We start from the raw sequence: 15,172 nt of genomic DNA, 5'->3' as shown, positions 1-15,172 counted from the left end.
GGGACAATTGAGAAAATTAAAATAAAACAATTTAAACACGATTTAGCAGGTTCATTTTTTGTTGTTTTGCTCATTGTTAATTAGATTTTGTGGATTCTAATCAAGAGAGACCTTTAATAAAATATGTTGCAAAGTTTAATGTTATGTGTACAGCAAATATAATATCAGCATTTTTTATGATTCTAATCTTCAAATATGACCAGAACTAAAAAAATAAAATTCATATAGTTTACGTATTATTTGTGCTGATTTTTTTTCTTATTTGTACGGAGGCGGACATATACCGGTTACTTCCGGAAACAAGTTGCGCACGCATCAGTCGCCATATTGAAATTAAGTTCTCCATTGCCATTCAAGCTGTTTACCTCTCCAATTTACTTATTTATGCTGCGTTAGCAAGGTTATTTTCAACTATGTCTGACCAAGATGTACAGTTAGCAAACCCGCAAAGTAGCAGTCCACCTCCAACACCTAAAAGTGGCGAAAACTCCCCCTCTGCCGAAGACGAGCAAACGCCAACCAACAAAGGCAGTCCAGCGGCGCCTGTTGAGCAGTTGTCTGCGGCTGAAGGATCCGAAGGAGCCGCGGTGGAAAGCGCTCAGACTCCAGTGCAAATCACACTTGATATTTCAAGTTTTAGGAAGCCAGGCGTGAAAACATTCACACAGCGTTCGCGTCTTTTTGTTTCCAATCTGCCGCTGGATCTACCCGAGGAGGAATTCATCCATTTATTTGCTAAATATGGAAATACAGCCGAAGTATTTATCAATAGAGAGCGAGGATTCGGGTTTATTCGTTTGGTATGTATAAATCTCATCAATAAATCCTTATTTCCACACTGCTTATTTCATATTCAGTTTAATATTGTATCGTGCAAGACCGGTTCTAAAATGTACACCTTTAAATAAAAGTAGTTACCGTGTTGTTTCATTGTTTGTTTGATTTGATTAAAATGAGTGGTTTTCGCAACTGTTACTTTTCAGTCAAGTGTTAAGTGCGACGTAGTTGTGCAATTGTGGAGGATCAGTTCAGATTTTGAATTGAAGATCACTTGGGGACCAGGTTTTCATGTCTACAGTTAAAATATTTCCATTCATGTAAGGACACTGTTGACTCTTTTTGTTTCTGTCCTCCAGGAGAGCCGTACACTTGCAGAAATTGCAAAAGCAGAGCTGGATGGGACGTTATTGAATAATCGCCCAATCAGGATCCGCATTGCTGCACACGGCGCCGCACTCACTGTGCGCAACCTTTTACCTGTTGTCACCAATGAGCTTTTGGAACAGGTAATGTAGACAAGACAAAAAAGCTCCTAAGTAGTGATAATGTTAACTCACCTTATCCTTCCAGGCCTTTTCTCAATTTGGCCCGGTGGAACGATGTATCGTTGTGACGGATGATCGTGGGCGGCCTACTGGCAGAGGCTTTGTGGAGTTTGCAAGCAAAGCGGCCGCACGTAAAGCTCTGGAACGCTGCACAGAGGGCGCCTTGCTGCTAACAGCGTATGGTTGGGCTGTATGAAATAATGTGCAATCTGGACCAAAAGTAGAATTAAAATCTTTATTGGCATTGCACAGTATAGGACAGAAAATTCAACATGTATGTTTTTGCCTTTCTCCTTAGCACACCCTGCCCAGCCATTGTAGAGCCCACAGAGCATTTTGATGATGTAGATGGATTGCCTGAAAAAATGTTCTCAATAACTCCAAAGTACCTCAAGTGAGTCAAAAGATTGGTTAATGAGAAGAGGTTTTGGTGACATGAAACACTGGAGAGTTTGCTTGTCTTTCATCAGGGAACGTTCACAAACGCCGCATTTCGCTCAGCCGGGAACATTTGAGTTTGAATATTCGTCTCGCTGGAAAGCTCTTGACGAGTTAGTGAAACAGCAGCGAGAGCAGATTGACAAGAGTATTAAAGAGGCCAAAGAGAAGCTGGAAGCCGAACTGGAGTCGGCAAAACATGAACATCAGCTCATGTTAATGAGGCATGGTAGGATCCATTTCAACTGTTTTAGCCAATTACTGCAAGTGCAAGCTTTGTAAGTCCATTCGGAATGCTCTCACTTGCTACTCCTCCTTAACATTACCATCCTCTCCAGATCTAATGAGACGTCAAGAGGAGCTCAGGCGATTGGAGGAGTTGCGCAACCAGGAGCTTCACAGACGAAAACAGATCGAGTTGAGGTATTATGTTTGCTTACATAACATAATAGTGAAGTGTGCCCTAACTTTTGGAATCTATTGATAATTCCAGTGATCCTTCTTCTATTGACTATTTTGATTGTTGACTGGTTATAACTACATCGTTGGCTAATCTTGGCAGCTCTTCTTGACTGGCACCATCCAGTGTACAATGGCTCTTCTTTCCTTAACATGTGCATCTCCGCAGGCATGAGGAGGAGAGAAGACGCAGAGAGGAAGAAATGATGAGAACACATAGAGAGCAGGAAGAGCTGAGGCGCCAACCAGATACCTTCAAACCAGCCTACCAGGACAATGTAAGTACAATATAGTCATGCCATCAAACACACAAAAACCTACATTTAGATATTTCTATATTTTGCCCAGTGATGGGAAAATGAAGCTTTGAGGATGCTTTATGAATCAGTTGTAATTTTTGTATTACTCCTCTAGATGGCACTCTGGTCAACATTTGACTGACAGCACAGACTTGCTATTTTAAAGCTCTCCCTTTAAACCAATAATGCCATCTAGATGAGACAAAAATACAGTAATTGGTTCATGAAGCATCTTTGAAGCTTCAGTTTCTATAACTACATTCAGCACAAAACTGTTAAAAGTTAAAACAGATGAGATTTGCAAAAAAAATAATTTCAAGCACATTTCCCTCAATATTGACATGAATTGTGACGTTGCCATAGTTTTGATTTGACGTATTGATTGCTTCTACCCTACTCTTAAGTCCTCGGTTCACCTCACATTGCAAATTTCCACCAAAGAAGGGTTGTCTGTATAAAAGTTGTTCTTGACTTTTCAGAGAGAACAAGAAATGAGAGTGGCTGATCTGGGCCCTCGTGGAGCCATGAATATGGCAGGTATGGCCATTCTGTAAGAAGAAAACATCAATGCAGATGACGCTAGTTAGTTGGCTGAGCGGTTGCCTTTGAAATGAATCTCACAGGAAACATGACCAACCAACCTACCCTGCATTGTTTTGTGTGTAGATGGTTTTAACCAGGCCCCAACAGGGCCCAGCGCTAACCAGGGTCAGATGATGAACATGGGTGGAAGGGTCAACGCCATCATCCCAGAGGCTACTGCAAACATGTCTGAAAATGGCAACATGGTAATGTTTTTATTTGACCACGACTGTGCTTTAATAAATGGGAGGGCTTGTTTTGAGAGAGGAACATAATGCAATAACCGCCCTACTGATAGGTAGACTCAGCTTGTATTGATCAATTGATGTTTTTTTTCTCATTTAAAAAAAAGAGAGAACAAACTTGACAGTTTCTCTGGCTCTTTCACTGCTCCATCAGCCTCCCAATCTATTATTTATGTTGGGTGACTGGGATCAAAACAACTTTTGACACACTGCACTAATAATATGATCATCTGAGGACCAATATATTCATTTCTGCTGTGATACCATAGCGAGGCGACAGATATCCGCTGAGTGGCTTGTTGGCAGGACGAGCGGAGGTGGAGTCACCTCAGCAGCAGCAGCAGCAGCAGCAGCAGCAGGCGCCACAGCAGCAGCAACCGTCAACAACAGCACAAGGCCCTCCTGGTGGTCCGTCACCCATGTATGGAGGGGGAAGTCCTGTAGATGGAGCGTTTGACGGGCCAAATAGCAAGCGCCCTCGCTATTCACAGTGACCTCCTTGCTTCCGTACTCCATCAAATGTGATTTTTTTTCCACGTCTCAGCGCTTTTCGTTATGATTCTTCTGGACTGTCCATACTATGTTTTTACATTTTGTGTTTCTACTACGAAACGTATATGCAGTTATGCACTCTGCAAAAAAAAAATGTTTGAGCAAGGCAAGAGATGACTTCTTGTACATGCTTGATTCAGATACAGCCTTTGTCTTTGTTTACTTTTTTTGTACCAAATGCATTTTGTGTTGTAATAAAAGAAACAATTAAAAATGCATTAAGATGAATTCAAGGTTGCTGTTCATTTCCCCCCCCCCCAATCCAACTAGTGGGTCAAAAAGTCTCAAATGATGTTACCCATTTTTATTGGTTTGAGCTCCTGCTCCCAAAAAAGGTTTGTGCACATTCCTGCAATTTTGGGTGTTGTGCTTAGTAACATAACCAACCAAACTATTGGGATTTGAAATGTGTGTTAGGGTTCTACCCAGATTTGTTGAAACATGACATCATGGAATAAATCAATACTTTTCTCAATGTGTCTCAATGTTCTTTTCTCTGATGCGCCCAAGGCTGTTCATTATCAACATCAGGAAAAGTAATAATTGTAGCGATCCAATTTAAATGGGGCTGATGGTGGCCAATTTGGGGAAGGAGCACTTACTGGCCTGATTTGGCTTTAGCCCAGTTTGTGGCCCACTTCTCTTACACTAGAGCTCAATCGATTAACTTGATTTCAGTTTTTCTTATCAACGTGAACCCCCGTGATCTCGTGGTCTTGCGGGTTAGAGTTTATATATATATATATATATATATATATATATATATATATATATATATATATATATATATCACACCTCACTGTTGAGGGGCTGTTTATGTTTGTGCTTTTTATAAATGGAATACAATTCAATAAAAAATGTGTAATGTTAAGGGTATTAAAATTCGCCAAAATAATGGATCAGAAAAAATATCAAGGGATTTTATGACAATAAATAAAATGTGCGATTAACTATGAATTAACATGACAAAGAACGCGATTAATCGCAATTAAATATAATAATTTGTTGTCACCGTTTATATCAGTGTGCAAAAGTTTTGGTTGTGATCCTTTATGGACTAAAAATAAATAAAAAAACTCACAGCAATGGCTGCTCAGGCCTTAAAAAGTCATCAGAAACATAAATACTTATGCAAGGTACAGCTACTTGAAAAATCTTTCTGCAGTAGAAGCACTTTTACTTATTTCCCGCCAATGATTATGTGCATGACATACAGTTTCTTCCAACTGTCCCCCTTAAATCACTTACTTTCATCTGTCAAAATGTAAAGGGACATGGCAGTATTTAAGCGTTACAATAGCATTGTCTTGCTCCAATAAATTGAGAGCAACTTCTAAAAATAGACGCAACTTTTTCTTGCATTCAAGCACCGCCTCTACAATGAGTGCAGAAGCATTAAGAGGTGGTTAATCCACAAAGACAAGAGGCGTGTTGCGCTTGTGGCTCTTGCAGCGTTCCTCATTGAGGCCGCGTTGACAATTTAGAATATCATCATTATCTCTCTGCCTCTCTGTTTTACTTCATCGACAGGCTGAAAGTTTCTTGCAACTTCCAACGCATCGAGCTGTTTTTGTCCTCCCGGATCTGATTAATGGGATTAGATTTTTGGAGGACAGCTGATCAGATGGATGACATGTCTCCGCAACATCAACACGACAGACTGAGCCAGGATGCGGAACAAAGCGACAACAGACGGGTAGATATTGGAATGTCCATTGAAAATCATAATCTATTTATTGTTGAATGCAGAAATGATTTTGATGAACAGATAGTAACAATATTAATGACTATACAGGGGATTGTAAGAAATCTCATTAGACAAACATATTTCAAAAGTCATTACAAATAAGAATCATTATGAGCACCAAATTTAAAGTGTGCTCTGTGAGGAATGTCTGTTCCCTTGTGACTCGGCTGGATCAACAAGTATTTCACAATATTACAATGCCCCAAATATGTGGCCTATTAATTCAGAATTGAGGAAGCTTGAGCTGGGATAAAAGTGACTGAGCGGACTCTGAGTTGCTCTGTTGGGCAAAGGAGAAGCAGGTAGCCAATCCACTTGTCATTTCAAAATGTTCCACCAGTCTAATATCGTGCAAGAATATCTCAAGCATGTGTACAATTAAATCCTTCAACAAACCTCAACACTTTTGTTTGTGGCATCCCACACATTCTTTATATTTGTGTCTGTTTTAGCGGGTGAAGTCCCAAAGTCTTCGGCGTCAGTCCGCACCCTCTCTTGTCATCAGAAAAGCTCTCGCCAGGTCCAAGACACTTTCCAGGTAAAATTCTTCCAACGGACCTATGTGAAACAATTCATTTTCATTTAATTGTGATATCAGAGAAATTCACTTATTTCACTCAAACATCACCAACATTTTGAATCTTCAATAAACCTAACGGGAAAGAAAAGCCAGAGCTGAGAATGGAACCATCGAAGCATGTGACATAGATGTGCTAACCACTATTTCATCGAGCTGCCCAAGTTGAAAATCATTTGCTCTGTGACACTGTCGAGGAATATTTTGGATAATGGGGGGGAAAATGCACTTCTTATTTTTTTCACTTTTGATGAACATGATCACAATTTTGGCCATTGATTAATTTTGTGCATAATTTGTTAACTGTAAATTTGGTAAGTGTCAATTTTACTACGTGTTGGAGCAATGCGACATCCGTAAAGCATCTCAAACTGGTGACAAACTATAGTTAGGGAAGAAACCACTTTCAAGCGACACTTCAACGATAATTGGAGAATTATCGGCAAGGGAATAATATACTTATTATTTTTATTATACTTAACACTTATGATTGTACAATTGCTGTGTCAACTATAAATAGGAAATGACTCATAATAAGTCACCTTCTGCAAGAGTTGTATTGAGTTGTCAATTTCCATTCATTTCCCAATGAAGTATAAGAAAGGAGGAATGATGCATTGTGGTCATTTGGGGCTCTTCCAGAGAGAGCATCCCGGTTCCCGTGTTCCCGGAAACGTGCTCGTTGGTCCAGTCCTTCCTGAGAGTGCCCGACAGGTTCTTTCTTCTACATGGGCACACTCAATTGAAGACAGGCATGCAGACTCAGGATAGACACCTCTTCCTCTTCACAGACATCCTGGTGATCGCCAAAGCCAAGTAAACACACACCAGTTTGCGTGTTGTCATGAGGCGATCGGACACAACCTTCATGTTCCATTCACTTGGCATTAGATCAGCCAACCAGTTCAAGCAGAAGGCCCTGGCACGTGTTTGTGAAATGTGGACAGCAAGTTGCATGGATGAGGTGTGTGAAGGAAGCACCTGCCCCGAGAGGAGCTTTGTGATTGGGTGGCCTACCTGTAACACTGTTGTGACATTCAGGTAAACACACACACACACAGGGCATTAATTTGTTTGTCAACTGTTTATGCCTCAAGTTTGGTTTGACATGTCCTTATCAGCTCATTGGAACAAAAAGAGAAATGGCTGTCTCACCTGAAAAGGTAAGCGGTATACATCAATGCGTGTTTGTTTATAAAAGGCAACAAAACGTTTTCATTTTCTCTGCAGTCGCATTAAAGAGGAAAAAGAGAAAGAAGAACCAAAAACCATCCCTCTCCGAGTATATGGGAAGGGGCTTAATACTTATGCTGTTGTAAGCAAAACAAAATCTTTCCAGACATGTTCTATATTTTGCATGCTATCCGCTTGTCATTCTTTTTTCTACCATTTAGACCAAAACTTTACCCGTCAGTAACTCTGACTCGACCAATGAGGTGATCCGACTGGCTCTTCAGCAGTTTAGCATTATTGTGAGTAGCATACAAGTTGTGGATCTTCATAGTCACTGACTGTACAATCCTCTGCATACTTTTTGCAAAATTCATCCTCTGTATTATTTGTTTTAAATGTGTTCAGGGTAATGCAAAAGACTACCAGCTGTGGATCCTTTCCAAGAGGGACAATACGCCATATCCGCTCATTGGTTAGTCAATAACTTTGGGTCATCTCCATTGCATATGCAGAATTCTTGTTTTCTGCTCCTTTAATCTAAAAAAAAAAATGAATAGATGGGTGTGTTCAAGGTCACAAACACTTCTGTAGTCATCCACTAATTTTTCTTCTTTCAATCTGCAAATAAATGCAACCTCTGCCTCAGGTCACGAGTTCCCCTTCAGTATCTACATGAGTCACCTGCGACAAACGTTGACCCACAGCGCTACGGCATCAGAGGTCACAGACTGGGTCGTGCGGGCGGAGCAGCTGCAGGCGCACAAGCGGTGTCAATTCATCCTGAAAGCCCGGCCGGAGGAAACGCTTCAACTACAAGTGGTGACGGGTTAGCTCAATTGCTAAAGCTGTAAATTCAGAAAAGAAATTTCAGACAATTTGTCAGTACATCCTTCCGCTATTGACGAGTCACCACTTTGTTTTTGTCAGAGTTCCCCCAGAAGCCATTAAAAAGAAGGCGTTCCCTCATCACTTGGGCCTTTCTGCGAGGTTCCTCCCCTAAAATGACATCATCCACGGGCAGCGCTTCTCAGGGCCGCTGCCTGTTCGGCCGTCCCCTCAGTGCCGTGTGTGTCGAAGACGCTCTACCAAAGCCCGTGATGGTGAAAAGACCAAACCAAATGTTTCCATTTATGCATAAATAAGACAGCCTTTTAAGAAATTCCCATTTTTTTGATCTAACATCACATCACACCAGGACATGCTGGAGCTGCTGTATCACGAAGGCCCGAGAACGCGGGGCATCTTTCGGCGCCCAGCAGGCGCTCGGGCTGTGAGGGAACTGCGGGACTCACTGGATGCTGGCGAGTTCCTTCCCCCGCTCGCACGGGACCACATCTTCATTATTGCCGGCGTCTTCAAAGTAAGCCGTTATGATGACCCACATCTCTCGCCTGGCCTTTAATCTCCTCCTGCACATCCACATTAGCAGGACATAATGTTCGGAGGGTCCTTAATCTGCATTCTAATCCTTGTTATTGCTAATGGACAAGGACTTTAATCTTGGCACTGTTTATGTCTTTTTTTTTTTTTTTTTAACTAGATCATGGCCCAAATGTCACCTTGACCTTTTTTTTTTTTTTTCTTCTAATCGAAACATCATCTTCCCTCACTGTTTGGACACTGAATAGCTCGTTGATGTTTACTAGGACTTCCTACGCAACATCCCCGGCAGCCTATTGTGTTGTGAGCTACATGAAGAATGGATGGACGTGCTGGTTGATGAAGAGGGGGAGGAGGAGCGAGTGCAAGAGATACAAAGGTGTGCTAAACCATCGACCGACCCCATTCAATCAATAATCCTTGTTGTAGCAGCCTGTTGTTAAAAGAGAAGAATATAATTTATAGTTTTAAACATAAACGTTTTTAAAAGTTATAATTTAGCAACATTGAGCAATTGTTTTTCCTGCAGGATGATGAGTCGTCTGCCTAAAGACAACACCTTGTTGCTACGCTACGTGCTGGCCGTGCTGCACGCTATTCGAGGCAACGCTCGTGAGAACCAGATGACCGGCTTCAACCTGGCCGTATGCATCGCTCCCAGCATGCTTTGGCCTCCTGGAGCATTGTGCAGCCCGGAGGCAGAGAATGAAGGAACTAGGAAGGCAAGTGAGCCAAAGGGCGAAAATGTCAATGATGGATTTGTTTCTAACGGCTGCTGATGTAAACAAAATGAATCAATGTTTCTCGCTTTGTCATCTTGACTAATCCTAACAACAACCCTCCCTGCATGTGCCACTTTATCATACCGTGACAGAAACATTTTTGACTCATACTGCTCTCTCTCTCTCTCTAAAATATAAATAATGTTCCTTGAACTTGAATATAACTTTAAAACATTTTTAGGTCACATTGTTGACTGTCTAGCCAATTGGTGGTCCTTGGGCTGCATATTGGACCGTGTCAACACCATGTGTGGCCTGTTAATAAAATAGTTTTCAATTGAAGGTTTTTTTAATGAAAACATATTTATTCATAAATGAAAATAATTAATCAAAATAAATAGATGAATTAAATAAAAAATCTTACTGAGTAGTTCGCTTTGTGACATAGGCCGAAACAATAACTAGCTAGAATAACAAACTATATAACTTTTAACTAAGATTAGTAAATACTGAAGTTAATCCAGTTATGTAATCTCAACATGATATAATCTTAAATTATGACAAGAAAGTGACTTCAAAAATCAGATAAGAGTTTGTGTGCTTTAATGCAGGTTTGTGACTTGGTGAGATTCATGATAGAACACTGCCAGCAAATAATAGGAGAGGAGCACGCCTCTCTCTTTGGAGGTTCACCACAAAGACTCAACACACAGGAGACACCACTCGACGGTAGTTTTGATCATCTTGTTGAAAACATTTTATGTCTGCTTTGATGATCACTCACAATTTATCACATTTCCCTGGCAATCAGACAAGTGGATGACAGACTCGTCCTATGACAGTCTAGAGAACGAATTGGATACCAGCAGCGGATGGTCGCCGAGTTTTTGCGGCAGACGTCTCCGATCCAAACCGGGAAGTCTGGACTCGGTCCTCACCTTCAGCGACTATGAGCAGGACAATGAGCCAAACGTGCGGCATACCAACTACCAGGCGCTGAAGGGTGGCGGGCAGATCCAAGATGTGGATCTCTCCTCCTGTACCCTGGACACCATTTCCCTACACAGCATACACAGACAGCGTCGACGCTCCGAGCCGGCATTAGTGCACATGGCAAAGATTCAGCCGTGCGAGTCTGGGAGCACGGATGGTCTCGCTGGTGATGATGAAGAGGATGATGATGACAAAGGTGAGCATGTCTCAAAGTTAGGGCTTCAGCAGAAGTACAGAATGTCACTGGTGACCATGGAAATCAGCTCCTCCTCGAAGCCCAACTCCCTTGAACCGATCCAGACTCAAACATGCAGTCCTTCCACATCCATGGTCGCAAGGCCGTTTGCTTTAGCCAGACATGAACGGCAGGAGACAAGCCTCAAAGCGTGTCCAGCCAAAGAGCATATTAAATGGGGTACGTTGAAGAGCTGCAGGAGTCCCCACCCCAACTCTTGGCTGAGGAAAGACCACAGATTGTCCTTAACTCAACAAGAGAGCATGGAAAAGGACTCTGCCTCCAATGTACATACAAATGCACCTCCCAGTGATGAATATTAGCTAAAATCTCAAAGCTCACTAGTAGCTTGACCATTGAGTTTACATACAGCTGTTTTAGGAAAGGAAATATCCGTTATGTACTTTGTAGTTACTAACTGACTAATAGTAGTGTACTTATTGTCCATGACCAAAATGAATGATTTCAAAACAGTGAAAGTGTGAATACGCCATCTGGTGGACATGTCGCCATAAAAGTATTGTCACGCTCATCTCCTCGGCTGTCAAGACTCCGACTGTTTTGAGCGCTCGAAGAAATGTCATACATGTTGAAAAACAACTTCATTGATTTAAAAAAAAAAAATAAAAAATTGGGGGAAAGAAAGGTTACATTTTATTTTCCTTCCATGTCAGTGGCCATTATTAGCCCTGGTTGTGGCATGGTAGTGTAGCTCAATCTTCACCACTGCCCATCAAACTCTTCTCTTCAAGATTGATATCACAAGAAAGAATCCAAGCAACATTGGGGTCCTGAATGTGAAGCCACAAAATTGACCCTGATGACCCTTTCCCCAATGTACAAAAATGCAGCTTCACTATGCCATTACAAAGGTTAATTTCTTTATTATTATGGGTTTTCCCTATACACAAATGTGTCCTATCTATGTACAATCACGTGATAAAATTGTATGGTTACATAAAAGATGTCAAACTGTCAAGATGACCAATGACAGAATTACAATAAAAATATACTCGCTGAGTGAGCTTTGCTAATTTGTCGGTCACATTGTGTTTGCCTGATCAGTCCTTGGATGTGCCACAGTTTTTTTTTCTTCTTCTTTGTTTTGATAGTCCATCGTAGACTACAAATGACAGTTTTGGCATCCCGCCGAGCGTCACCGACCATCTCCTGCAAAACGTTGCTAAGAAGAGCCGTCTTGACTTTGTCGAATATCTGCTACGCTCTCTGGAACACGAGCCACCATGCCCTCCAGGGACTTAGTCAGACAGATCTGGCAACCCAGACGGGATCTATAAGAGAAAGGAGACACTTACTTACTTTCTAAATTACTTGTGGATCTCTGTGATTTCAATACGGAAATAAAAAGCGAAGTATATCTGTAAAGCTTGACATCTACATCCTAAAATCCAGCAGTTACGCTTCCGACTTGGTTGCTGTGATTCCTACACTTACTCCTGCTGAGTATTGTCAGTGCTTGAGCTGGCTATCAATTTGTTTGAAAGTTTAAAAACACTACTTCAAACAAACTTACTTGGAAAAGTCCTATCAAAAACACCAAGTGTGTGTGCTTACGTGTCAGTCAGGCCGTATGCTAAGTCCAGCATGTCCATTTCCTCGTCCGTGACGGGGCCCAGCTTTTTGTAGACGTCCTCGTCAAAGATGAGATGACAGGTGGAGCACGCCAGCGTCCCCTCGCATGCTCCTGTGGCCAAACACACGTGATGAGTTCTCATCTTGTATAAGCAACGTTCATACACGTCAGCTAAGTTAGGCCATTCACAAACCGAAGCCATCAAAGTCGAGATCTTCATTGATAACAACGTCGAGCAGCGAGTCCCCGGGAGAGCCCTTGACCGTTATCTTCTCGCCGTCTCTGTTGATGAATTGGACAGTCACCTTGTTGTCCGACCTGCACGGAAATAAACCATTGAGCACATCCCTGTTTTTTTTTTAACCACCACCCTTTCATTGTATTCAACTCCGTGACCTTTTTGGTAACCACGACGGCAAAACCGTGCATAACGCGACTAAATGCTAATCAGCCAGAGTCGAATTCTCTCCTGTACCACTTGACCTTTTAAGGCAAGGCTTTAGCAAGTAAACCCCACAAACGCTTTATCGCTTTGGAAAAAACAGAAAGGATAAGAAACAAGTTGCTTAATAACCTTGAAGCCCCCCTCCTAAAAAAACCCCGAGATGGATGGCTGCAGCCTTGAGCACCCATGACAAATCTTTTTAACGCAAGATCAACTCAAGGTTCCAACAACCTCCCAAGTAGAACACGCTCAGCCGTCTCTCTAAACTCCTTTCACGGGTGGGATGAGAAGAGATGGAGCAAAAACACGTCCAGCCAACTAACAAAGCTAACACGGGTTTGTACTTGCTGAAGAAATAGTACAAGATGTTCCTGAAAAGTTGACATCGTTTCAGAGTCTAATAGAGTCAAATTTTAACGGGATGTTTAGAATCTAACCAAGTTCAATGTTAACCTTGAGCTTGATGTTCTATTTATTTTTCCGTTTTTCTTCAGTAGTGATGAAAAGAGTCACAGTCAAAGCATATTGCCCCACCCTATTTTGTTACGGTGGCTTCAAATCATTTTTTAACCAGAATAGTACAATCAAACATTTTCTTATTTTGTAGCAAAAAATAAATCATTGTTTGGATAATCAGGATTTTGTTCTCAAGCAGATGTACCTCAAGTTCATTTTTGATTAATTGTATTATTTTACTGGATTTTAATGTTGGCCAATACATTGATACTTGGAAGTTTAATACCCTTTAAGGTGGTTTTACTTGCTCTAAAAAAGTTCAGCAACCACTTTAGTAGTACGCTTGGGAACATTTATGGAATCACCCCTCCAGGAGGATTAGCATTTAAAATTGTAATTCTGGAGAGAGAGAAAAAAGGCAAATCACAGATTTGTTGCAAAAACTTTTTTTATTCAACTTGCCACCCTTCTAGCTTTTTAGCAACATTCGCTTTATTCTGAGGAGGGAAAAAAAATGACTTTGCAGGTTGAAGCCTTGTTTGATTTGCAATTCACCATTGAATATCACTTTCATCCACAGTCCATGATTGTTTTTGTTTTTTTTGGTCCACTGTAGCCTGAAAGTTTATTTTTAATTTAGCTTTCATTTGGCTTTTTGGTGTGAATCTCATTTAGGCAGTTTCTTACAAGTTCAGTCAGTGCATTTTTTTTTTTTTTTCAAGACATACTGCTTTAACTTTTCTATCTTGATACTTTGAAGTCTTCAATGGTCTACCAGGTCACTGTTAAGTGGGAACAACCAACATTCTGTGATGTTTTACCTTTTTTGAGTAGTAAGTTGAATGATTCTCTATTTTAACTGGCATCTTGTGTTGGATCAATTAATGTCAATCGATTTTCCACAACTCTCCTAAATGTGATCACTCAATTACCTGCCGGCTAGAAATTGAATCCGATGCAGGTATTTATTTCAGAACTGAAAATTACCTGACAATTCCATAAATTTTCCCTCAGAATTGAGATTACATTTTTTCCCTTTACTTGCTCTAAAAAAAAATGTCAAAGTACGACTACAAAAGATACATATTTTTATGATTTTCATTTAATATTATTATTGATTTTTTTTTTTTTTTTTGCCTGGGGTTGTAGAGACCACGTCGGAGCATAAACGGAGAATACACTCCATTTAGCCAATGCGGCAACTGTTAGCAGGCGTGAGCAAATATGTAAGAATATGACAACAGAAAAAGTGACCATCCATATTTGTGATATTTGCGCTGCCTGCGAGTCTCACGACCTACCTCAGCTGCGGCGTGACTGCAGCGAAACTCCTGTGACCATTCAGCCCCAAAGCACCACAACTTGCTGCCGTCCTCAAAGCATATTCACGTAAACCAGCGTGGGCTATTCTTCGGAAAGCTGACAGCAGTGACGCCATTGGGAATACGAAGAATATATCCAGTAGCACACTTGAAGGCACTTGATCGGCTCGACACGATGCAATGCGAGCTTTCTCTCACCTTGCGCGCTAGCAAGCTAGCTAGTTACTTAAAGCTACCAAGAGTCACTCAGTCAGTGTCACGCGCATTGCGTAACCGAGCGCTAACTTCCTGCGGTGCTTGTTGACGGCGTGAGCACAACGAAAGAAACTACAACGGGACATGAAATTGACAGCAATAAATAAACAAATAAGCAAATCGTTGAAACAAACATAAACTTGATTTCTATGGTGACTCACGACCGCTTCCGTTTAAATGTGTTTGTTTGGCTAATACATTGCTTGTTGACGCAAAGAACTGTAGCAGGCAACTTCTGGTTATAGTTTCAGAATAAAAGTTTTACCGTTGCCTATTTAAGAACGCTTGCCCGCTCTAGTTTATTGAACACTAAATATATATACATGGACAGAAAATATAAGCTCACAAGGAGTATGGATATTTTTTTAAGTAC

The 15,172-nt window shown here is 41.2% G+C and overlaps 3 protein-coding genes across 3 annotated transcripts; 2 read left to right on the top strand and 1 right to left on the bottom strand.

Moving 5' to 3' along the window:
• Positions 1 to 303: 303 nt before the first annotated feature.
• On the top strand, positions 304 to 4,340 carry pspc1 (paraspeckle component 1). The gene is made up of 10 exons (XM_085929425.1): positions 304 to 800; positions 1,137 to 1,286; positions 1,351 to 1,502; positions 1,624 to 1,719; positions 1,796 to 1,992; positions 2,102 to 2,186; positions 2,392 to 2,500; positions 3,001 to 3,058; positions 3,188 to 3,309; positions 3,618 to 4,340. The coding sequence occupies exons 1-10, from the start codon at positions 414 to 416 to the stop codon at positions 3,840 to 3,842; spliced, it is 1,581 nt and encodes a 526-aa protein (XP_085785551.1). The 5' UTR covers positions 304 to 413; the 3' UTR covers positions 3,843 to 4,340.
• Positions 4,341 to 5,524: 1,184 nt separating this feature from the next.
• Positions 5,525 to 11,920, top strand: LOC147062551 (rho GTPase-activating protein 20-like). Its single transcript, XM_085929401.1, has 15 exons — positions 5,525 to 5,596; positions 6,100 to 6,185; positions 6,867 to 7,040; positions 7,116 to 7,265; positions 7,346 to 7,387; positions 7,455 to 7,539; positions 7,619 to 7,696; positions 7,803 to 7,869; positions 8,044 to 8,223; positions 8,325 to 8,497; positions 8,593 to 8,757; positions 9,044 to 9,156; positions 9,307 to 9,499; positions 10,111 to 10,228; positions 10,311 to 11,920. The coding sequence occupies exons 1-15, from the start codon at positions 5,525 to 5,527 to the stop codon at positions 11,048 to 11,050; spliced, it is 2,436 nt and encodes an 811-aa protein (XP_085785527.1). The 3' UTR covers positions 11,051 to 11,920.
• On the bottom strand, positions 11,592 to 15,030 carry fdx1 (ferredoxin 1). Its single transcript, XM_085929440.1, has 4 exons — positions 14,524 to 15,030; positions 12,515 to 12,639; positions 12,303 to 12,432; positions 11,592 to 12,019 (listed from the first exon to the last, which is right to left on the bottom strand). Exons 1-4 carry the CDS (start codon positions 14,658 to 14,660, stop codon positions 11,911 to 11,913), a joined length of 501 nt encoding a protein of 166 aa, XP_085785566.1. The 5' UTR covers positions 14,661 to 15,030; the 3' UTR covers positions 11,592 to 11,910.
• Between the last annotated feature and the right edge of the window lie 142 nt (positions 15,031 to 15,172).

The sequence above is a fragment of the Syngnathus leptorhynchus genome, chromosome 1 (assembly GCF_054491065.1).
Source record: "Syngnathus leptorhynchus isolate UIUO chromosome 1, UIUO_Slep, whole genome shotgun sequence".
In the NCBI taxonomy this organism is placed as follows: domain Eukaryota; kingdom Metazoa; phylum Chordata; class Actinopteri; order Syngnathiformes; family Syngnathidae; genus Syngnathus; species Syngnathus leptorhynchus.
Note: the sequence above shows the minus strand (reverse complement) of the source record. Positions and strands in the feature narration are given on the sequence as shown.